The following is a 16,286-nucleotide window of genomic DNA, read 5'->3' on the forward strand; positions in this document are numbered from 1 at the left end:
AATCACACTGTGACAGATTGGTAAACCTTAATAGGTCTTTTAATGTTACAAAAAAGTTTAATTTATTTCTTATTTATTTCCTCCCCTGTTCTTTGTTTTAACTTCACAGACCCACTGGTTATGCTAACATCAAGGCCTGCGCTGAGTCTACCAGCAAACCCTACAGGAAACGTCCATGGCAAAGCATGTAGCAAGCAGAAAATAAATAATATGACAAAAGAGAAACAAAAAGCAATCAAGGAGAGATTATTTTCTGTCTTCATGTATTAAAGCTGAATGACCCCCATAATGCAGGCCCATGGTCTGTGTGTGTGTGTCATTTTATTATATGTGTGTGTCATATACATATATATATATATATATATATATATATATTGACACACACACATATATACATATAAGGGTGAGACTTGTAAATTCTAAGTACTTGGCAAATATTAAAGGCTCACTAGTTGTTTTCCAGACTTGTGTGAAATCCTTCTAGAAATTAAAAAAAAAAACAAAGCGTTGACATAAACAGAAGTTATGGGGGTTTTGGGGTGGGGGGGGGGGGGGGGCTCCCTGGTGTCTTTTCTTCTTCTCAAGGTCATCCAGCTTCAAGTGAGGTAGAGTGGCTTGTCCCTGGCTATCATGGTGCTGCTGAAATGCACAAAATGATCACACATTTACAGCGTGACAGGGAGAGCCCATGACACTCTGCTCAGGCTGTTCCTGTTCAATTCATTTCAAACCCACGTCAAGCAAGGGGATACTTCCACAGCCAAACACAGGGGACGGGAATTCTAGAGCAAACGCCAGATGAGCTGGCGTTTTATTAAGAAGAGGACAATTGAAATTGCTTTGATAAGTTACAGTTAGGGTAAAACGGAACATCTCAAAATTCCATTCCATCTCTGTGCTGGAACACAGCATACTCATGCAACACGGACGGAGGGGGCTTTTACTGTTGAGAAATGGAAACATTCTAAATTGCACGGAATTGTTTCTTCAGTGTCACGCTTGGGTTTGCCGTGCGGCGGCCGGTAAGTACGGTTATTTTCACAAGACCTCCGCAAATGCATTCTGTATTCTGCTTCTAAGTCTGGAGTGATAACAATGCAATTTCAGTCTCAGGGCAAGAATAGTGGGAATATACGAGAATGATAAAGGCTATGATATTAGGACCGTGATTAGCTGAAAACAAATTCACCGAGGTAGCCACGGCTATGACAGCAATCCACATATGGTACTTACACCGTAACATATTTACACTTTATCTGACTGCAGTAAAACTTGCAGACCCTTTGCGATGCTTGAAATGAGATGTTTGTTTCACAGTGTTGCTCACAGGAGGACGTTGGTTCTCGCCTTTGAAGGCTCACCTGCAGTGGTTGCCGCCACACTCTCGATTGCAATACTCGCCGTCCCACTCTGGGTTCTGTCCGCCCACTGGGTTCGGCGCCCCTGGGGACTGAGACCCAACACTGTTCTGATACTCGGACTGGATGTGAGGGAATCCCTAGGATTGAAGAGAAACCACACCATCAATGCCATGGCCATGCAGAACGCTTTATTACCTGTTTAAAGCAGTGCAGACCTATCTCTGTCTTTCTGTTACGGTGGATTCTATGCTACTCAACCCCAGAGAAAATCCCCTTTTCTACCACTGAATACATGTTGTCAGTCTTTCATTAGCAAAGGAGATATTATCCTTCCCTGTACATTTACCTATTTCTATTACATATAGTGAAACATGAACCCGAGGTTCCATAACCAAAAGGAAGGCAGAAAAAAAAAAAAATGCAGAGCTGTGAATAATGTTTTATTTTTATGCAATAAATTTGACACTTTGGAAAGTCACGATAAGGTGTGAGGTAGGGGTGAAACTATGACTCAGAGCGCATAATGGCTAACGGCTATTTTCCCCTGCGGTGCTCATGTAAAGCATTAAGGCAAGCTGCAGGGAGGGTGCACTATAAACTGCTCTGATGAGCATGGTGTGAATAGGGGGTCTTCCCACAACCTTCCCTCTGAACCTGAGAAATGGGGAAACGAGAGCCACAAATCATGAAATAGAAACCAAATAGCTGGCAAGGTTCCAGCCCATGTGTCAAGTTCATCTCCTTTTGCAGAACCTCTCTGCCAGGCCCAGCCAATCAGGAGATCATCAAACTGTTATTCTTGAAGTGAATGTACGCTCTTTCATAGTTTGGTAACAGTACGAGGAACTTATCTTTGATCAACCCTGCTAAAATGTGTGCTAATAGCTTTATGGAATCAAAAAATATTGACACATTCAATATTTAGACACATCCAGCCAGAGCAGCAATACCACCTTCCTCATCAGTAATTCACTATTCAGCAAATTTTAAACACTAGCACTAACCTTCTAGCAAACAGCTAGTTGTAGTATGATACTTTATTATTACAATTATTTAACCCCACTCATAAGACAAATCAAATCAAAAATAAAATAGTCAATTCTTTAATCAATATCAGCTGTTTGATTCTAGGTTATTTACTGGCAGGATATCCAACATCAAGAAATTTTGTAGATCTCACTTCATTGGCTTTTTCTGGTTTCTGTGCACTGTAGTACCAGCTTTGATATGCGGCAGCCTTGAGGCAGTTTTGTAAGACTGTCTGTTCTTGTTCACACCTTTCTTCTCAGAACCAGAAAAGCGGGCCTTGCTAGAATCCCATAGTTCTAATTGCAAGTATTAGTTCTGACAGTAGAAACAGCCCAATCCCTACTGTTCAAATAGGATCAATTCATCATGTGACCTGAGTTTTAAACCTGGGATAAAATTTAACTAAATTACAGTCAGACTTAGCTTTGATGAACATATTTAAATAACTGTTACCTTTTTCAATTCCAAGGTAATATTTTTCATTAATTTCAGCTGCCACTGAATTGATAATGTTGTGGAAGAAACACATCAAGACAAAACAAACAAAAAACAGCAATAAAATTGCTATTTAGTGATCAGGACAAATAAAATGCAGTAGGAGTTAATGTTCCATCTCTGTAATTTTCCCTGACATCTTTGACACAACAATTTCTCCTACTGTTGTTTTAATTCAGATAGCACAGTGAGTCACCAGCTTGGTGATCTCAATATCCAATATATACACATATTAGGCATTTCACTGGAGTGCATTGTTGTGTTTAGATAAAGATAATTTTGAAAATGTTCTGCTTTGCACTGCACATGGAAAGTATACATGCTTATGATGCTAAAGCTAAATATGCTAACTTTAAGTTCAGTGTAACTGTTGTGAGATGTCAAGACTATTGATCTAAACATGAGACACTTGGATCAATACACTGGGGTGGGACTCTCTGCACGACACCTGAGATCCTTGGAATTACTAATCTTATGAAAAAACAAAATCAGAACAGCACACCTCAGGTCATTTTCGTTCAACGTGTACATCCAATGTGCAAGCACGCTATTGGCTGAGGGGAGGGCCGCTAACCTGCTGGCCAGGCGGAGGTGAGTGAAGAGAAGCCTGAAGCCCCATCTGGTGGGAGATGATTGGCTGTGACTGGACCTGCTGCATGCGGATTGGCTGGTTGAGGAGAGAGCTCTGGTGCAGGGAGAGCTGCTGGTGCAGGGGCGGGCTGATCTGGAAGGAGGAAGGGGGAGAGGCACTAATGCTGGGCAACATCTGGGACTGGCTGAGGGTTCGAGAGAGGCCGTGCCGGGGGGGCCCGGCGTAGCTCTGCAGGTCGGACAGCGGGAAGGACCCCGGGCCCAGGTACGGGGAGGAAGGCTGGGGGGGTACGCTGTACAGGGGCTGCTTCGGTGGCATCATGTGTGAAGACTGGCTTGTTTGGGCACTTTTTGACTCCGCTGGGTCACTGTAGGTCTGCAGGAAGCAGGGAAAAAAAAGAGAACAGCAAAATGCCGTGGCCGTGTCAAAGGTCACGTTTCTGTCCAATCAGAACCCCCTGCTACAACGCTACTCAAATTTCTCATTCACTGATTAACACATGCTGTTTCAACCTTGATCTGAGTACAGTTGCCACAGCAATAATAAAAATGCCTGAACCGCACAGCAGGTACACAACACGTCCATTGGAAACATGGGAAACCTGTCCAGTGGAAAACACCGTTCAAGTTTTATGCTGCAAAGCAAACTCACACGCAGCTCATATGAATTTTGTTCATAGTAACTTGGACCATATGGTGAACCGAATAACTTCAGTATCCTATCACAGCACAGAGCAAGCTGTTCCACACTTTTCATTAGCTGTCAGAATTCTTAGTGTGATCTGCTGGTGTGGGTTATTTGATGACTTCTGCAGTCAGTATAAACTTGGATGGATGGACAAAGACAGGTGAGCATATTTTCAGTGTCACTGTCAAATGACAAAGATGGGGATGAGGAGAAACAGTATAACAAAAGAAAAAACATCAGTGTAGAATTCCAAGGATTAACATAATCAAGCAACAGGAAAAAACAGGAGCAACTTTTCCTTGATTTCTGTGATCAGACAAACGTAAATGCGAATGTAAGCGTTGCGTATCTGCACACAAATTCCAATGTGAGCATGTTAAAATACGCATGGTCTGACATTAATAAGCTGGATGTTTTCACTGGAAATGTTGAACTGAACCCGAATGATTCTGCTACATACACTATTTTCAATGGGATACGCACATTATGCCTGGTAATGAAGCTGTATTTGCTTGTGTTTGTAAAATCACAGCCACAGATTATTAAGCCTCACAAAGGAAATGGCACCAGATGCACGCTGAACGTTTTATTAGTGGAAAACAGCATTCAGCAGACTTTCAGACTCGCTTCAGACTCCATCTTCCCCAAAAGAATGCCATCTCCAGATGCTCGGAGTGGCCTTTCTCGCGCATTGTATTAAGAGCACGCTAAGCGGCACCGGTCTGAATGCGGAAACGTGTATGTCTCCTCGCGATTGCCTGAAGGTGTTACCCAGCTCTGCACTTATATCTGTCTGTTTTCTTCAATATCTTAAATGCCTGCCAATTTACAGAAACATCAATCATGCCACTGAATTACAGAATTGACAGAATATTTAATTACACGGAATGACAGATGAAATTGGTTCTTAATAAACAGTGGCAGGGGGAAGGGGTGATGAATAATCCATTCAGACTGCAATCACGGCTCTTGTTTTTTGGGGTGTTGTAAATTTAAGAGGGACTGTGGGGTGGAGGGAGGGGTTGGGGGGGGATGTAGGGAGAGAGGTTTTGCATGGTAATGCAATTTGGGTTTGTTAGATAGAGGGGAAAAACATTGGCAAGCAAAAGGAGATTAAGGATATGCCATGCTCAATTCTGAAGCTGCAAACCACAGATATGTGTACGTTTAATTTAATTATTGCAGTCTAATTCATTCTATTTTTCACAAAATGTCTTACTTTTCTCTGTATCTTCTAAATGCCTTTGCTATGTATGTGCTGAAAAATATAGTACATAAAATATCCAGAACTTGTATTATATTATTTCATTTTGTGATGATGTCACTTGGTGCACATATTCACCATCTATAAAAATATTAATAAATATGTCAATAAACACATTTAAGGGAAAATGCACCATGTATATATTGATACATTTATTTAATTTATTTTTGTGGTTTTTTGCTGTCTTGGAAAGCAGACTGTAACAGCAATATATAACTTTCCCACATAAATCAAGACGTTATTTGGTATGAAAAATAAAGGCTTGCTGAATTGAGATGCACAAAGACCAAAGTCAATGCCATCTAAAGGTGTACTTCCTTATCGCACAGAAATATGAAACACACAGACCATCCAATGTGATTGCACTGCACAGGTTTGTTAAGAACAAGAAAATGGTTTAATCCTCTGTGATGCCTTGAGCGAGCCAGGCCCTGTCTGGCGACCCTGCAGACCTTGAGTTGTGTTTGTAGGGGAGAGTCTCAGAGTGATATCCGCACAGTGCCAGTGCGCCGGTCCCACTTACAGCACTCTGTTATCAAAGCCATCAAGCGGCGTTGGATCTTTGGGCGTATGGGAGTCGCATCGTTTCAAAGTGCTACAGAAGAGACCCCCTGCGGGTTAATTTCTACTTTTGCCACAGTGCCCGTTTTTTTTTTTTTTTTTTTTTTTTTGATTCCTCCCAGCCACACGGATACAGAGACACGGTCTTGTGTCACAGGTTCTTACCGGTGCCCCTCCCCCGAGATTAGTGGGAATTCTCCATCTAATTTATCATCGCTATATCAGTGCTGACCCCTGTACATCAAAGCTATAAACCCCCTGTTACCTTGGAAACCAGGCTGGCTCTGTAGGCGGCCAGGGCTTTCAGGTACTCCTTCTTGGCAGCCTCTGTTTTCCTCTTGTACCCCTGTGAGGGAATAAAGGCAAACAAAACCACAGTCAGAGAGAGACAGAGACAGAGAGAGAGAGACAGAGAGAGAGAGAGAGAGAGAGAGAGAGAGAGAGAGAGAGAGAGAGAAACCCCAACACTGTCCCTTGACCTGGTCATCGCGGTACACACCACACCACATGTGAGCCCCCTGGGAGGACAACCTTAGCTTCTGCAATTTATTTTAATTTTTTTTTTTTTTTATGAAAAACAGCAACCTAATGACATCACATTCTGTCATGTGTCTCTCATTTACCTGAATGAGTCAATCATTTTTTTAACAAGATCAACTGTTGTAACTCAAAAAAAAAAATCCATACTGGTAGTCCATACTGTAGTTTCAGCTCAACAAGTATCAAAACCATTTCATGGTTGATATGTTGAACTCAAATCAAAACAAGTATCACAACCAAAAACTGAAACAGCATTACCAAGTACTCAGCTACATCGTAATGTCAAAACAGTGAAAACCTCAAAACAATCCAAAGATCTGAAGTTTGAGTTATAATATTGTGTGTCCACCATTAATTCTTAATTTACTCATCTCCTGTCTTTTGGCTGTAATAAGAATGCTAACACTGCATGTCTACATGAATTCATGAGAAAACAAGCTCTACTCCTCTCAAGGGACTTATTAGGGAGCAAAAAAGGATAAGCCTTAAACATAATTAAAGCCTTTTTAATGATATTTCTTATAAACATAAAGCTGTATCTTTCTATCAGGGCCTGTGTAAGGAGAACTGATTTCATATAAAGCAGAGGCAGGGGAAGGGGGGGGGGAGAGGGAGGGAGGGGGACAGAGAGGAGAAAGAGGGAGGGAGGGGGAGAGAGAGAGAGAGAGAGAGAGAGAGATGGAGGGAGGGAGAAGGAGAGAGGGAGAGAGACAGAGAGAAGGAGGGCGAGGAAGAAGAAGGGGATGTGTCAGTGGGGACACGTTGATCTCTGTGCCCTCTCTTCTTTGTTGTCATTTAATCTATGGCTTCCCCCCCAAAAAGGTATTAATATTTTCAAATAAAACTTGTGACCTTAACTCTCTCCACTTAAATATTGATAGAAGCTGTGCTGCCTTTTTAATGAACTCCAAAGTACTCCCAGCAGTTTTAATTTGAAATTAATTTAACACAGCTAATGATTCACCGAATGACGGATATTTTTTAAATAAATTACCATGCCTAAGGATTTCTAATTATTCCAAAGTGAGTGGATTCATTAGCAATTGAAGCCGTCGGAGGCTGCAGGTTGGGGCTGCATTAAAAATAACTAAGCTGCGAGGAGCATATGCTGTGGTCGTAATCCTGACATCAGGGTGTCCCGGTAGAATTAGCTGGTAATTGTACCTTAATGAAATGTTCTTGTTTGATAACCAGTTAATTATAGAAGACAATAACTCCAAAGCCTGCTGACATGCGCCGAGCAATTACCAGGGCCTAAGAGAGATGACAGAGGGGCGCCGGGCTGCAGCAGGTGCTCTCCTGTGGAGCGGGGCTCGGATCACCTTGCTGAAAAGGAGATGGCGCCGGGTGCGAGAGGACTGTCACACGGAGGAACAGGTCCTCTCCTTTTTTAAAGGCGACCTTTCGGTTAAACGCCGTAGGATGACAGAGGATGTGTGGCATGTTTACAGAGGCAACGGTCACACGCATACCTGTAATTATTTTAAATTCTACTACATGCTAATGAATTTACACCTTTGCTTTCAGAAATGAGGACGTACGCTTGGATGTCCTTCTCGTCATCAGTGAAACGCCAGTTCAGCTGGGCTTTGTGGGACGAAGGCAACCGGATCCCCAGGGAATTTAGGAAATCAGAAAAAAAAATTGCAAAACTTCTAAAGTGCTTTTTGCAAAAATCAGTAACAATGAAATAAAAATATGCACCTCGAATACAACAGCTGAAACAAATCAGAACAATCCACTGTAAACCTCTGTGAAATAAAAATAATGATAAAAATAGTGCACATGTCATATTTACTTTTTGATCAAACCGCTGGGGTTATACTTAATCTCTGCCACCTGTTCTTAATTTGATTTTTTAATTTACCTTACAGCTGTTAATGGAACCATAATCTCCCTCACACATGTCATTTGTATTTAACATATTTCTGTCACATTGTAATAATTAGATATGCTACAGAAATGTATGATGGAGTTTTACCAAACTATAAATAAATAATTTCAATAGACTGTATGTAGCTTTTACTAAGACTTTGTAAGGTTCCAAATGAGTGGTTTCTCCTATGCTTTTTGATGAACACATTTAAGTGAATGTTACTTTTTTCTTCATTGACATTTTTAAAAATGCTAAGCCTCTTACCCTGCAGAAATATCAATAAAAAATAAAGCCATTACTAAAATCTGTTAAGGACAAAGAGAATTACAATGGTTAAAATGAACCCAGTTTTGGTTTCCTGTTTTTGTAAGTTGTGTATACTGATCTACATCAACTGAAATTATCACATGATCAAAGAGGATACAACAAAACATTTTGAATCGACTTTGAAAAATAAAAAAGAAGGTACATTTTTTTAGAGAAATGCACAAAAGTAGCAAGCTACTGGTCATTCTGGTGTGTTTTTTTTCCAAAACACTCTCCCCACTGATGATAAGCAATTTTGGCAAGTCATTTCAAATTCTAAATGAAACACTTATCTGGCTACCATGGCAATAAAGTCGAGTGAGAGGACTTGGTTACATACAACTAGCTAGACATAACATTGCCTACTCATATGCAATAATAATCACCATAAGCTTTCCAAGACAGCTTAATGCCTTGCAATCTTCAGGTACTGTAGCAACAACAAGTTAGCAACAAGTTAGCATCAAAGATGACAGAGATGCATCAAATTAGAAGGAGTATATGTTTTATACAGGACACTAAAACCCTGATATCACTAATAACACCATCACTAATACATGCGTCATTATTATTTAGTATGAAGCACACAAATTAAAGGGGTTCCACATAAAAAAGGTCAGTCATTCCCATTAAATTTCTGAATTCCTTATTTATTTCACTTCATATGAAAATGTACGGCAGATAGCTCCTTGGGAATTATGCACTCATCTTGGTACAAAAGCCTCTTTGGGGGGAAAAAGCAGCTCTTGTAGATTTTCATCAATCACCCCATTCTTGGGCGGTCATTGTCGTCCACAGCACTTGTGAATGGAGAGCATACCACATCTGAAATTAACAGTCATTATTTGTTAGGGGCGGGGACACACTAAAGATGGCAGTGCAGAACCCTGGCAATGGAGTGCGCGGTTCACACAGTAGAAAAGGAAGAGAATCCTTTGTGAGATTCTGAGAGTGCGTTCCAATCTCTGCTGGTGCGTAACAGGCACCAAAGTACAGAAAAACTGTGATGCAGAGAGTTCTGAAGAGGCAAGTGAATGTAGTGACTCCCTCCCGAATTAAAGAAGGAGGACCGTTGTCAAGTGCTAGCCCAAGAGTACCTGGTCAAGTTTGCACGCTTGTTAAATTGTCATTGAGGTGTATGAAATGCATGCGTGTAATAAGTGCAAGGTTGCTGTATGTGAGACACATTGTGCTCATACTATCACATGACAATATTAGAAAAGAAAATATTGAGAGCACTTCACATTGCATTATTGTCATTTAGCAGACACTCTTCCAAGGGCTACAATTTTTACAAACTCTGTTTATACAGCTGGATATTTATTGAGGTAATTTTGGTTTAGGTACCTTGCTCAAGGGTACCGCAGCAGTGCTCCAGCAGGAAATCGAACCAGCAACCTTTTAGCTGTGAGCCCTGCTCCGTACCACTATGCTACACTGCCGGCTCTTGCCTGTTATTAACTTCAACTACCAACCACACATTCTAATGTGAGCAGACGAAGTTATGAAACTGGTCAATTGTTCTCGGATAAGGGTTGGGGGGGGGGTGGGGGTCAGGGCTAAATCCACTGCAGGACAGGATACACGAGACCAGAAACCAAAGGGTGCGGCGTACACAGGGTTAAAGACCTGAACATTGGATACGTTCCAACAAATTCTTGACAGTATCCTCAATGTGTTATTGTACCCACAATCTTATAAATGAACATCTTATTCATCACATTTACAACAGAATAAATCCACACTGAAGAGCCCTTGTGTATTCATTAAGCTTTAAAAATGCAGTCTGGAATTCTTTCATGGTTCACAACCAACTCTGAGGTGGTAGTACTTTCATAAAAATCCCAGAATGCATCTCTCTCTCTCTCTCTCTCTCTCTCTCTCTTTCTTTCTCTGAGAAGGACCTATGGGGTAAGGTTGGAAAGCTATACTCATAAGGCCCCAAGCCTTACACTTCATTGTCCAACCACTGTTGCAACCAGCATCATTCAGTAGCTATACTGATAGCTGCTCCTTCATCAACTGCCTTGTTCAGGTTACATTTCAAGTGCTTGAGTTACATGGTAGAACATGCAACATATGTATCTTGCCTTTGTAAAATGGCTTTGTAAAATGATCTAGATAAGACAGCATTAAAATATTAGAGTATAATAATAACAATAATAACATGTATGTCACAACTTGGACTTGTACCACTGTCAGGGGCCATGAGGTACCATCACCTACCAAAAAATACATTTAATTGTCTTCATAGCTTGGAGAATATCACAACTGTGAATATTAGGTCAAGTATAATATCTTAACAAAGTGACCACAAACATAATATAAATACTTATAATACGAAATATAATGTAATATCATAATTATAATTTACATTTAAAATAGTCAATTTATTGTTCTAAAGTTCTGAAATTGGCTCAAAAACTGCTACAGGAAAGTAAATAAGTGGTAAAAATAAGAGAAGACTACTTGCTGTTTGTCTTTGTATGTGAAGGATAGGAGGAGTTTATGGGCTTACTGATTTCACTAAGCCTTTTTCTAATAAAGAGACTACATTTTTGTTCAGTATTCATGTTAATTTCCTGTGGAGGTATTAATGGGCATTAGATAAATAACAGAACTGGAGAGAGAACAAGGGTATTATGTTTTAATGTTTTAAAATGCTTTTCTCACTACAGTGAATGTCACAAGCCCGTGGGTGGTCATAATTAGGAAAATGGGCACAATTCTTAATTAAATACTTAACTGAAAATTAATTGAGAACGATTTTGGTTATTAAAGCAATCAGTAAATGATGCTGCTGTTGGTTTTGGCAGAGTAATTTGGAACAGAAAATACAGGTGTTTTTGGGGGTATAGTATTACTGGCCGAGGTTAGCGATTCAGCACTTAGCTGCAACACACCCAATCACTCATTAAAGATTTTTCAATTGTAGCTTAACTTCTGAATGCCAGCAGTATGGCTTTAGATTCAGCTGATTCTGAAGTACTTTGCAACAGTCAACGGAGAGTGCTGTGCCGAGATACTGTTTTATTGTTATAAATACACAGACGCGTAATTTTCACCATTTAAAATTTAGCGCACTCATTTCACACAGAAATAAAATCAAATCACCAAAATACTGTGATGAAAATGACTTTTCAGGGCATTATATGCTGAAATAAACTTAATGGATTTTGTATAAAAATAATAAACTCTCTACTGTCTTTCCAGGAGTTTATATGTTGAAATTAACCTGATCACCTTGATAAACTTGACTGAAAAAAGAATAGCACACAGCATAGCTTAGTTTCGACTCCATTTTGCATAGATAAAGGCTTCCCAGAACAGTGAACCCTGCAGGCTATCTTGACCACCGAGTAACTGATTGAACCTACACAATTACAGGCAAGCAGCTGACCCTGGGTGCATATCAGATTATATCTGTTCTTATTAATACAGGTCCCCTTGAGTGCTTTTGAGGGCAGTTGGGAAAGGATTAAGAAAGCTCTGATTGTGATTATGAAAATTAGTTTTTTAAAAGATAGCAATTCAAGGTTGACTTCAAATTCTGTTTACAAGCAATATAGCACAAAATCTTATCTCTTATATTGCAGTGGAATTTTTCATTACGATCTGTGTCAGTAAATGGTGTATTATTTTCCATAATCTGTAACTGTAAAGCCAACATTCAAATCAACTTTGAGAAGCTGCTGCTTGCAGCTGTTTGGAGATTTTTCCAGATGTGCTTGAATATGCATGTCACTTATCAATAAAAATCATTTATTATTTGTCAATAAAAACAATGATGAAACAGTGTATTTATGTGTTTCTCAGAAAAGGTACACACTTTTGTACTACTTCTTAAACATGGATATAATAGGGGATAAATCATGTGCTATGCAGCTCACATTAAAGTATGTGTGAATTATTTTACATCTAGGGAATGGAAATAATGCATGGAGGTGTATTAAAATCATATGAAAAGGGGACACTAATTACAATAATATATATGTTGTGTTCACATGATAACAAAAGAATGTGCAAGGACAAAAAAAAAAAAAAACGTTAAGTGAGGCTAATTGGAGGTAAGCCCTTGTACACTATGGCTGTTGTTCATCTTGTAAAGGCAGGCTGTCAGAACAGGTATTCATTAAAAGCTTGGAGGTGCTGCCAGCCAACAGAGAGAGGTGAGACCCACCAGTTTCCTTCAAACTGTTCTGACTCAAAGCCCAACATACAGGGACATGTACTATATGGAGCACCTTCAGGTCCCTCTGATTCATCAGTTAGTATCTCTAACTCAGTTCTTCTAGTATGTAAGTGTTACATACTAGTATGATACAATGTGTGATTCCACGTGTTAAGGATTTACTCATATTTTTCATTGAGGACACAATGATAATTTTTTATATATGTTTTGTCAGTGCCAAGGTGTAATCAGTATTCAGCTTACCTTGTTTCCCCTGCACTAATGGTACTTCACTCATGGAGTATTTCGAGTGTCATGGAATAATATAATAAGATTAATGCATCCTGTGTCTGTTTTTTTTTCAGCTACAAAGGTATTTTTGTGAGGTTCAATGATTTATGAATGCATATATTAGCAGACATACTCATTTAGAGCAATTCTCCACATTTTTTGTTCATTCTGGAGAAGATGTGGTGGGGGAAAAAAAGTGCATTCCTCCATCTCATTTTTGCCGAGACTCTCAGTAGTGAAGGGGTTAAGAAACAAAAACAATAACAGCATTTCCTGAACAGATGTCCTTGAGGCGAATTCAAGGACGAGGCAATTGCTAATCTTGTATTCTCAGCATGATCAAATCACCAGGCAACAGATATAAATAAAAAGACAGGAAATGAGGAATTCACATTCAAGGGTGTCAGGAACGAAATGAAGATTCATTGTGAACAGCCCAGTGAGAGAGGTAAAAATTAACTGCGGAGGAAAGAACACAGACTCCAAACCCTTGCAGCAGAACACATTTGGGGAAATCTCACTAAAAATAAAATAAAATAAAATGCAATGCAATAAAACAGTGAAGCAGGTTAACATGGCCGAGCTGCACTTTGTCAAGGAGTCAGGTTCTTCCATTTGATGTGCAGATGGCTTATTAGAGTGGATACCTCACAAACACACACCAGCGTTCGACTTCGACAGCATTTTCCTTTCTGCTGTTCTGCTCATTTCATCCAGCTAATTGTCTGTGCCCTTATTAGGAGCTGCAACTTTTTACTTTTGGCTTCCATTAAGAAAAACGTAACCCTCGCGATTTAATGAGAGCCAGGAGACCTCTGCTCACTTCAAAAGAGCCCAATCAACAGATCTTTCACAAATCGATGCTTGCACAAAACTCAGCAACAGCAGCCAGGCCAAATAAATGAAAGGGGCCTCTGATGAATATAATATAACATTGCACTGTGCGCCACAGAGATGTGTTTGTACACTTCACGCGATTCCTTGAAAAGCTGTCAATAGGAAGATGCAATCAGCCTGTCTTGGCTTAATAACTGGTATTCCCCAACGCCATGCCGAGCTGCTCGTGGCAGCACAGTCGCTGTAAAGGGGAATATTAGAGTTCAGTGTTGGTGCATGCTGTGCTTGCTCTTTCCAAAGTCCCCAGAACACATGTTGACAGTTACGATTCATTATTATTAAATCAATGCAATCATAATACGTGTAATACATCAGTCTCAGAACACCCGAGCATACAGTGACACCCTACAATTTAGACATACTCTTTCAACAAACCCTGCCTGTCACGCACAGAGCAGCTTGTCAGGTACCCGGAGGGGGCAGGGATTAATACAGATTAGAAGGGAGGAGGGAGAGAGAGGGGAGGGGTGGAGGGGAGAGCTTCTCACCTGCTTCTGCTCCTCTCCCAGGCTGTCCCACATGGAGGCCACAATCTTGGAGACGTCTCCGAAAGTGGCGTTGGGGTTCTGGCCCTTAATGGCGGCCTGCGTGTCCCTGAAGAAGAGCGCGTAGGCCGAGACGGGCTTCTGCGGCTCGTTGGGGTCCTTCTTCTTCTTCTTCTTCTGGGGCTTGGGCTTCTTGATCATCTCAGACGAGGGCCGCTTCTCCCCGGCAATCTGGAGGTCAGAGAGCATTGGAGGTGAAGGTCAGACGCGCGTTACAAACCTGGTGTCTGCCCACAGAGAGACAATGAGGGGGTCACCAGCAAGAGTGGATTATGCAATGGTAGCATTTATAAAAATGGAAAAAGAAAAGAATGGCCTCTCTCACTTGGAACTTTGAATGACTCATATTATTTTATTTTTGCCTCTTGCATATTTTAAGATTGAGATTGAGATGAACATCACTGATGTTTCCTAAAATGTGGCAAAAAAGGGTAACACTCACTTAAAATCCACTACTGAAATTTCAGGACAAAGCACACTGTGGTTAGATTGAATAGTGACCTTTGTGTGCTGATACAGTGCACAAAAACTTTGCTGCCAAAAAAGAACGACGAGGTGCACATGATGCGGTACTTAAAATGAAGTGAGCGTGTTTGGACGCGGTGCTCGGCAAGCTCACCCCCAAGCTTGATGATTCAAACGTAACAAAATTACATATTGAATGAAACCTCTGATGTCATAAAGGGATAAATCACCTCTGTGCTGACATTAAAGTCTATGGAAGTTTGGAATTTTGAGTGGGTAAAAGCACGACTGCTCCACTGTAAGGTCACGGATTACTTAAAGATCAAAGGCAAGTTGTAGAGCAATTGACCTTTTCTTGGCACTCCACATTTCAGTGCTACCTCTGTCAAGCTTCCATTAAAAGAAATGATAGTCGCCAGAAAGACGATAGAGAGAAGGTTATTTCAATGTGTCATCTGATGTGCTGTGCAATGCTGGTTATACAACACTCTGTCAATGCAGGTAGAAAATAAAAAGAATAAGCATTAACCATTAACAACAATTGCTAAACAATAAAACATATATATATATATATATATATATATATAAAACAGCTGCCATATATGTATACTGTATGTAATTGATCACTATGACATATGAAAAGTGATTTGACAAGACAAGCTTTGAAGGACCCCCCCCCCCCCTTCACTGTTATTGGCTGAGTGAAATCAATATGCAAGTGCTTTTTATGAAAACAAGTTTTTCAATGGAGATATTGTGTGTGCAAAGTCTTTCTCTGTAGGAGTCTGATCATAGCAGAACATTTGTATAAAGAAGTGTTGAAAACAACATTTGGAATCATGCATTTCTGGTGGAGCGCCCTTTTAAATCAAAACATATCCGCACCTGCAAGAAATGTACTCCCGTCAAAACACAGAGAGAGCAAATGAGAGAAAGGCTTAAAGAAGCATGCAACTTGAGAAATAAAAAGCAGTGGGGAGCTCTGGAGATACAAGTGAATAAAAGTGACAGACAGCTGCCTCAGGGTTAAATGAAATATGGAAGAAACGAGAGGCACTATATTCCTCGAAAACAGCACGCTGGAGCACAGCAACGCTGAAGCATCAGGAGATTATCATTTGGTTTGAGGAAATATAACATTATAGATGTAACACAGGAAGAACAAGACATACTGAAAATACTTTCTGTTCAAATGATACATGATAC

General features: G+C 40.3%; 1 protein-coding gene across 5 annotated transcripts in view; it reads right to left on the reverse strand.

Moving 5' to 3' along the window:
* Positions 1-553: 553 nt before the first annotated feature.
* The window catches only part of tox2 (TOX high mobility group box family member 2), a 118,226-nt gene continuing 102,493 nt past the window's right edge, over positions 554-16,286 (reverse strand). For all 5 annotated transcript variants that reach the window (XM_036531434.1, XM_036531436.1, XM_036531433.1 and 2 more), the window contains 5 exons: positions 14,559-14,786; positions 6,255-6,335; positions 3,460-3,852; positions 1,362-1,498; positions 554-639 (listed from right to left, as the gene is read on the reverse strand). In XM_036531434.1, the coding sequence (XP_036387327.1) occupies positions 597-639; positions 1,362-1,498; positions 3,460-3,852; positions 6,255-6,335; positions 14,559-14,786 (882 nt within the window). In that variant the 3' untranslated portion in view covers positions 554-596. The remainder of the gene's footprint in view (positions 640-1,361; positions 1,499-3,459; positions 3,853-6,254; positions 6,336-14,558; positions 14,787-16,286) is intronic.

Source organism: Megalops cyprinoides, chromosome 6 (genome assembly GCF_013368585.1).
Source record: "Megalops cyprinoides isolate fMegCyp1 chromosome 6, fMegCyp1.pri, whole genome shotgun sequence".
In the NCBI taxonomy this organism is placed as follows: Eukaryota; Metazoa; Chordata; class Actinopteri; order Elopiformes; family Megalopidae; genus Megalops; species Megalops cyprinoides.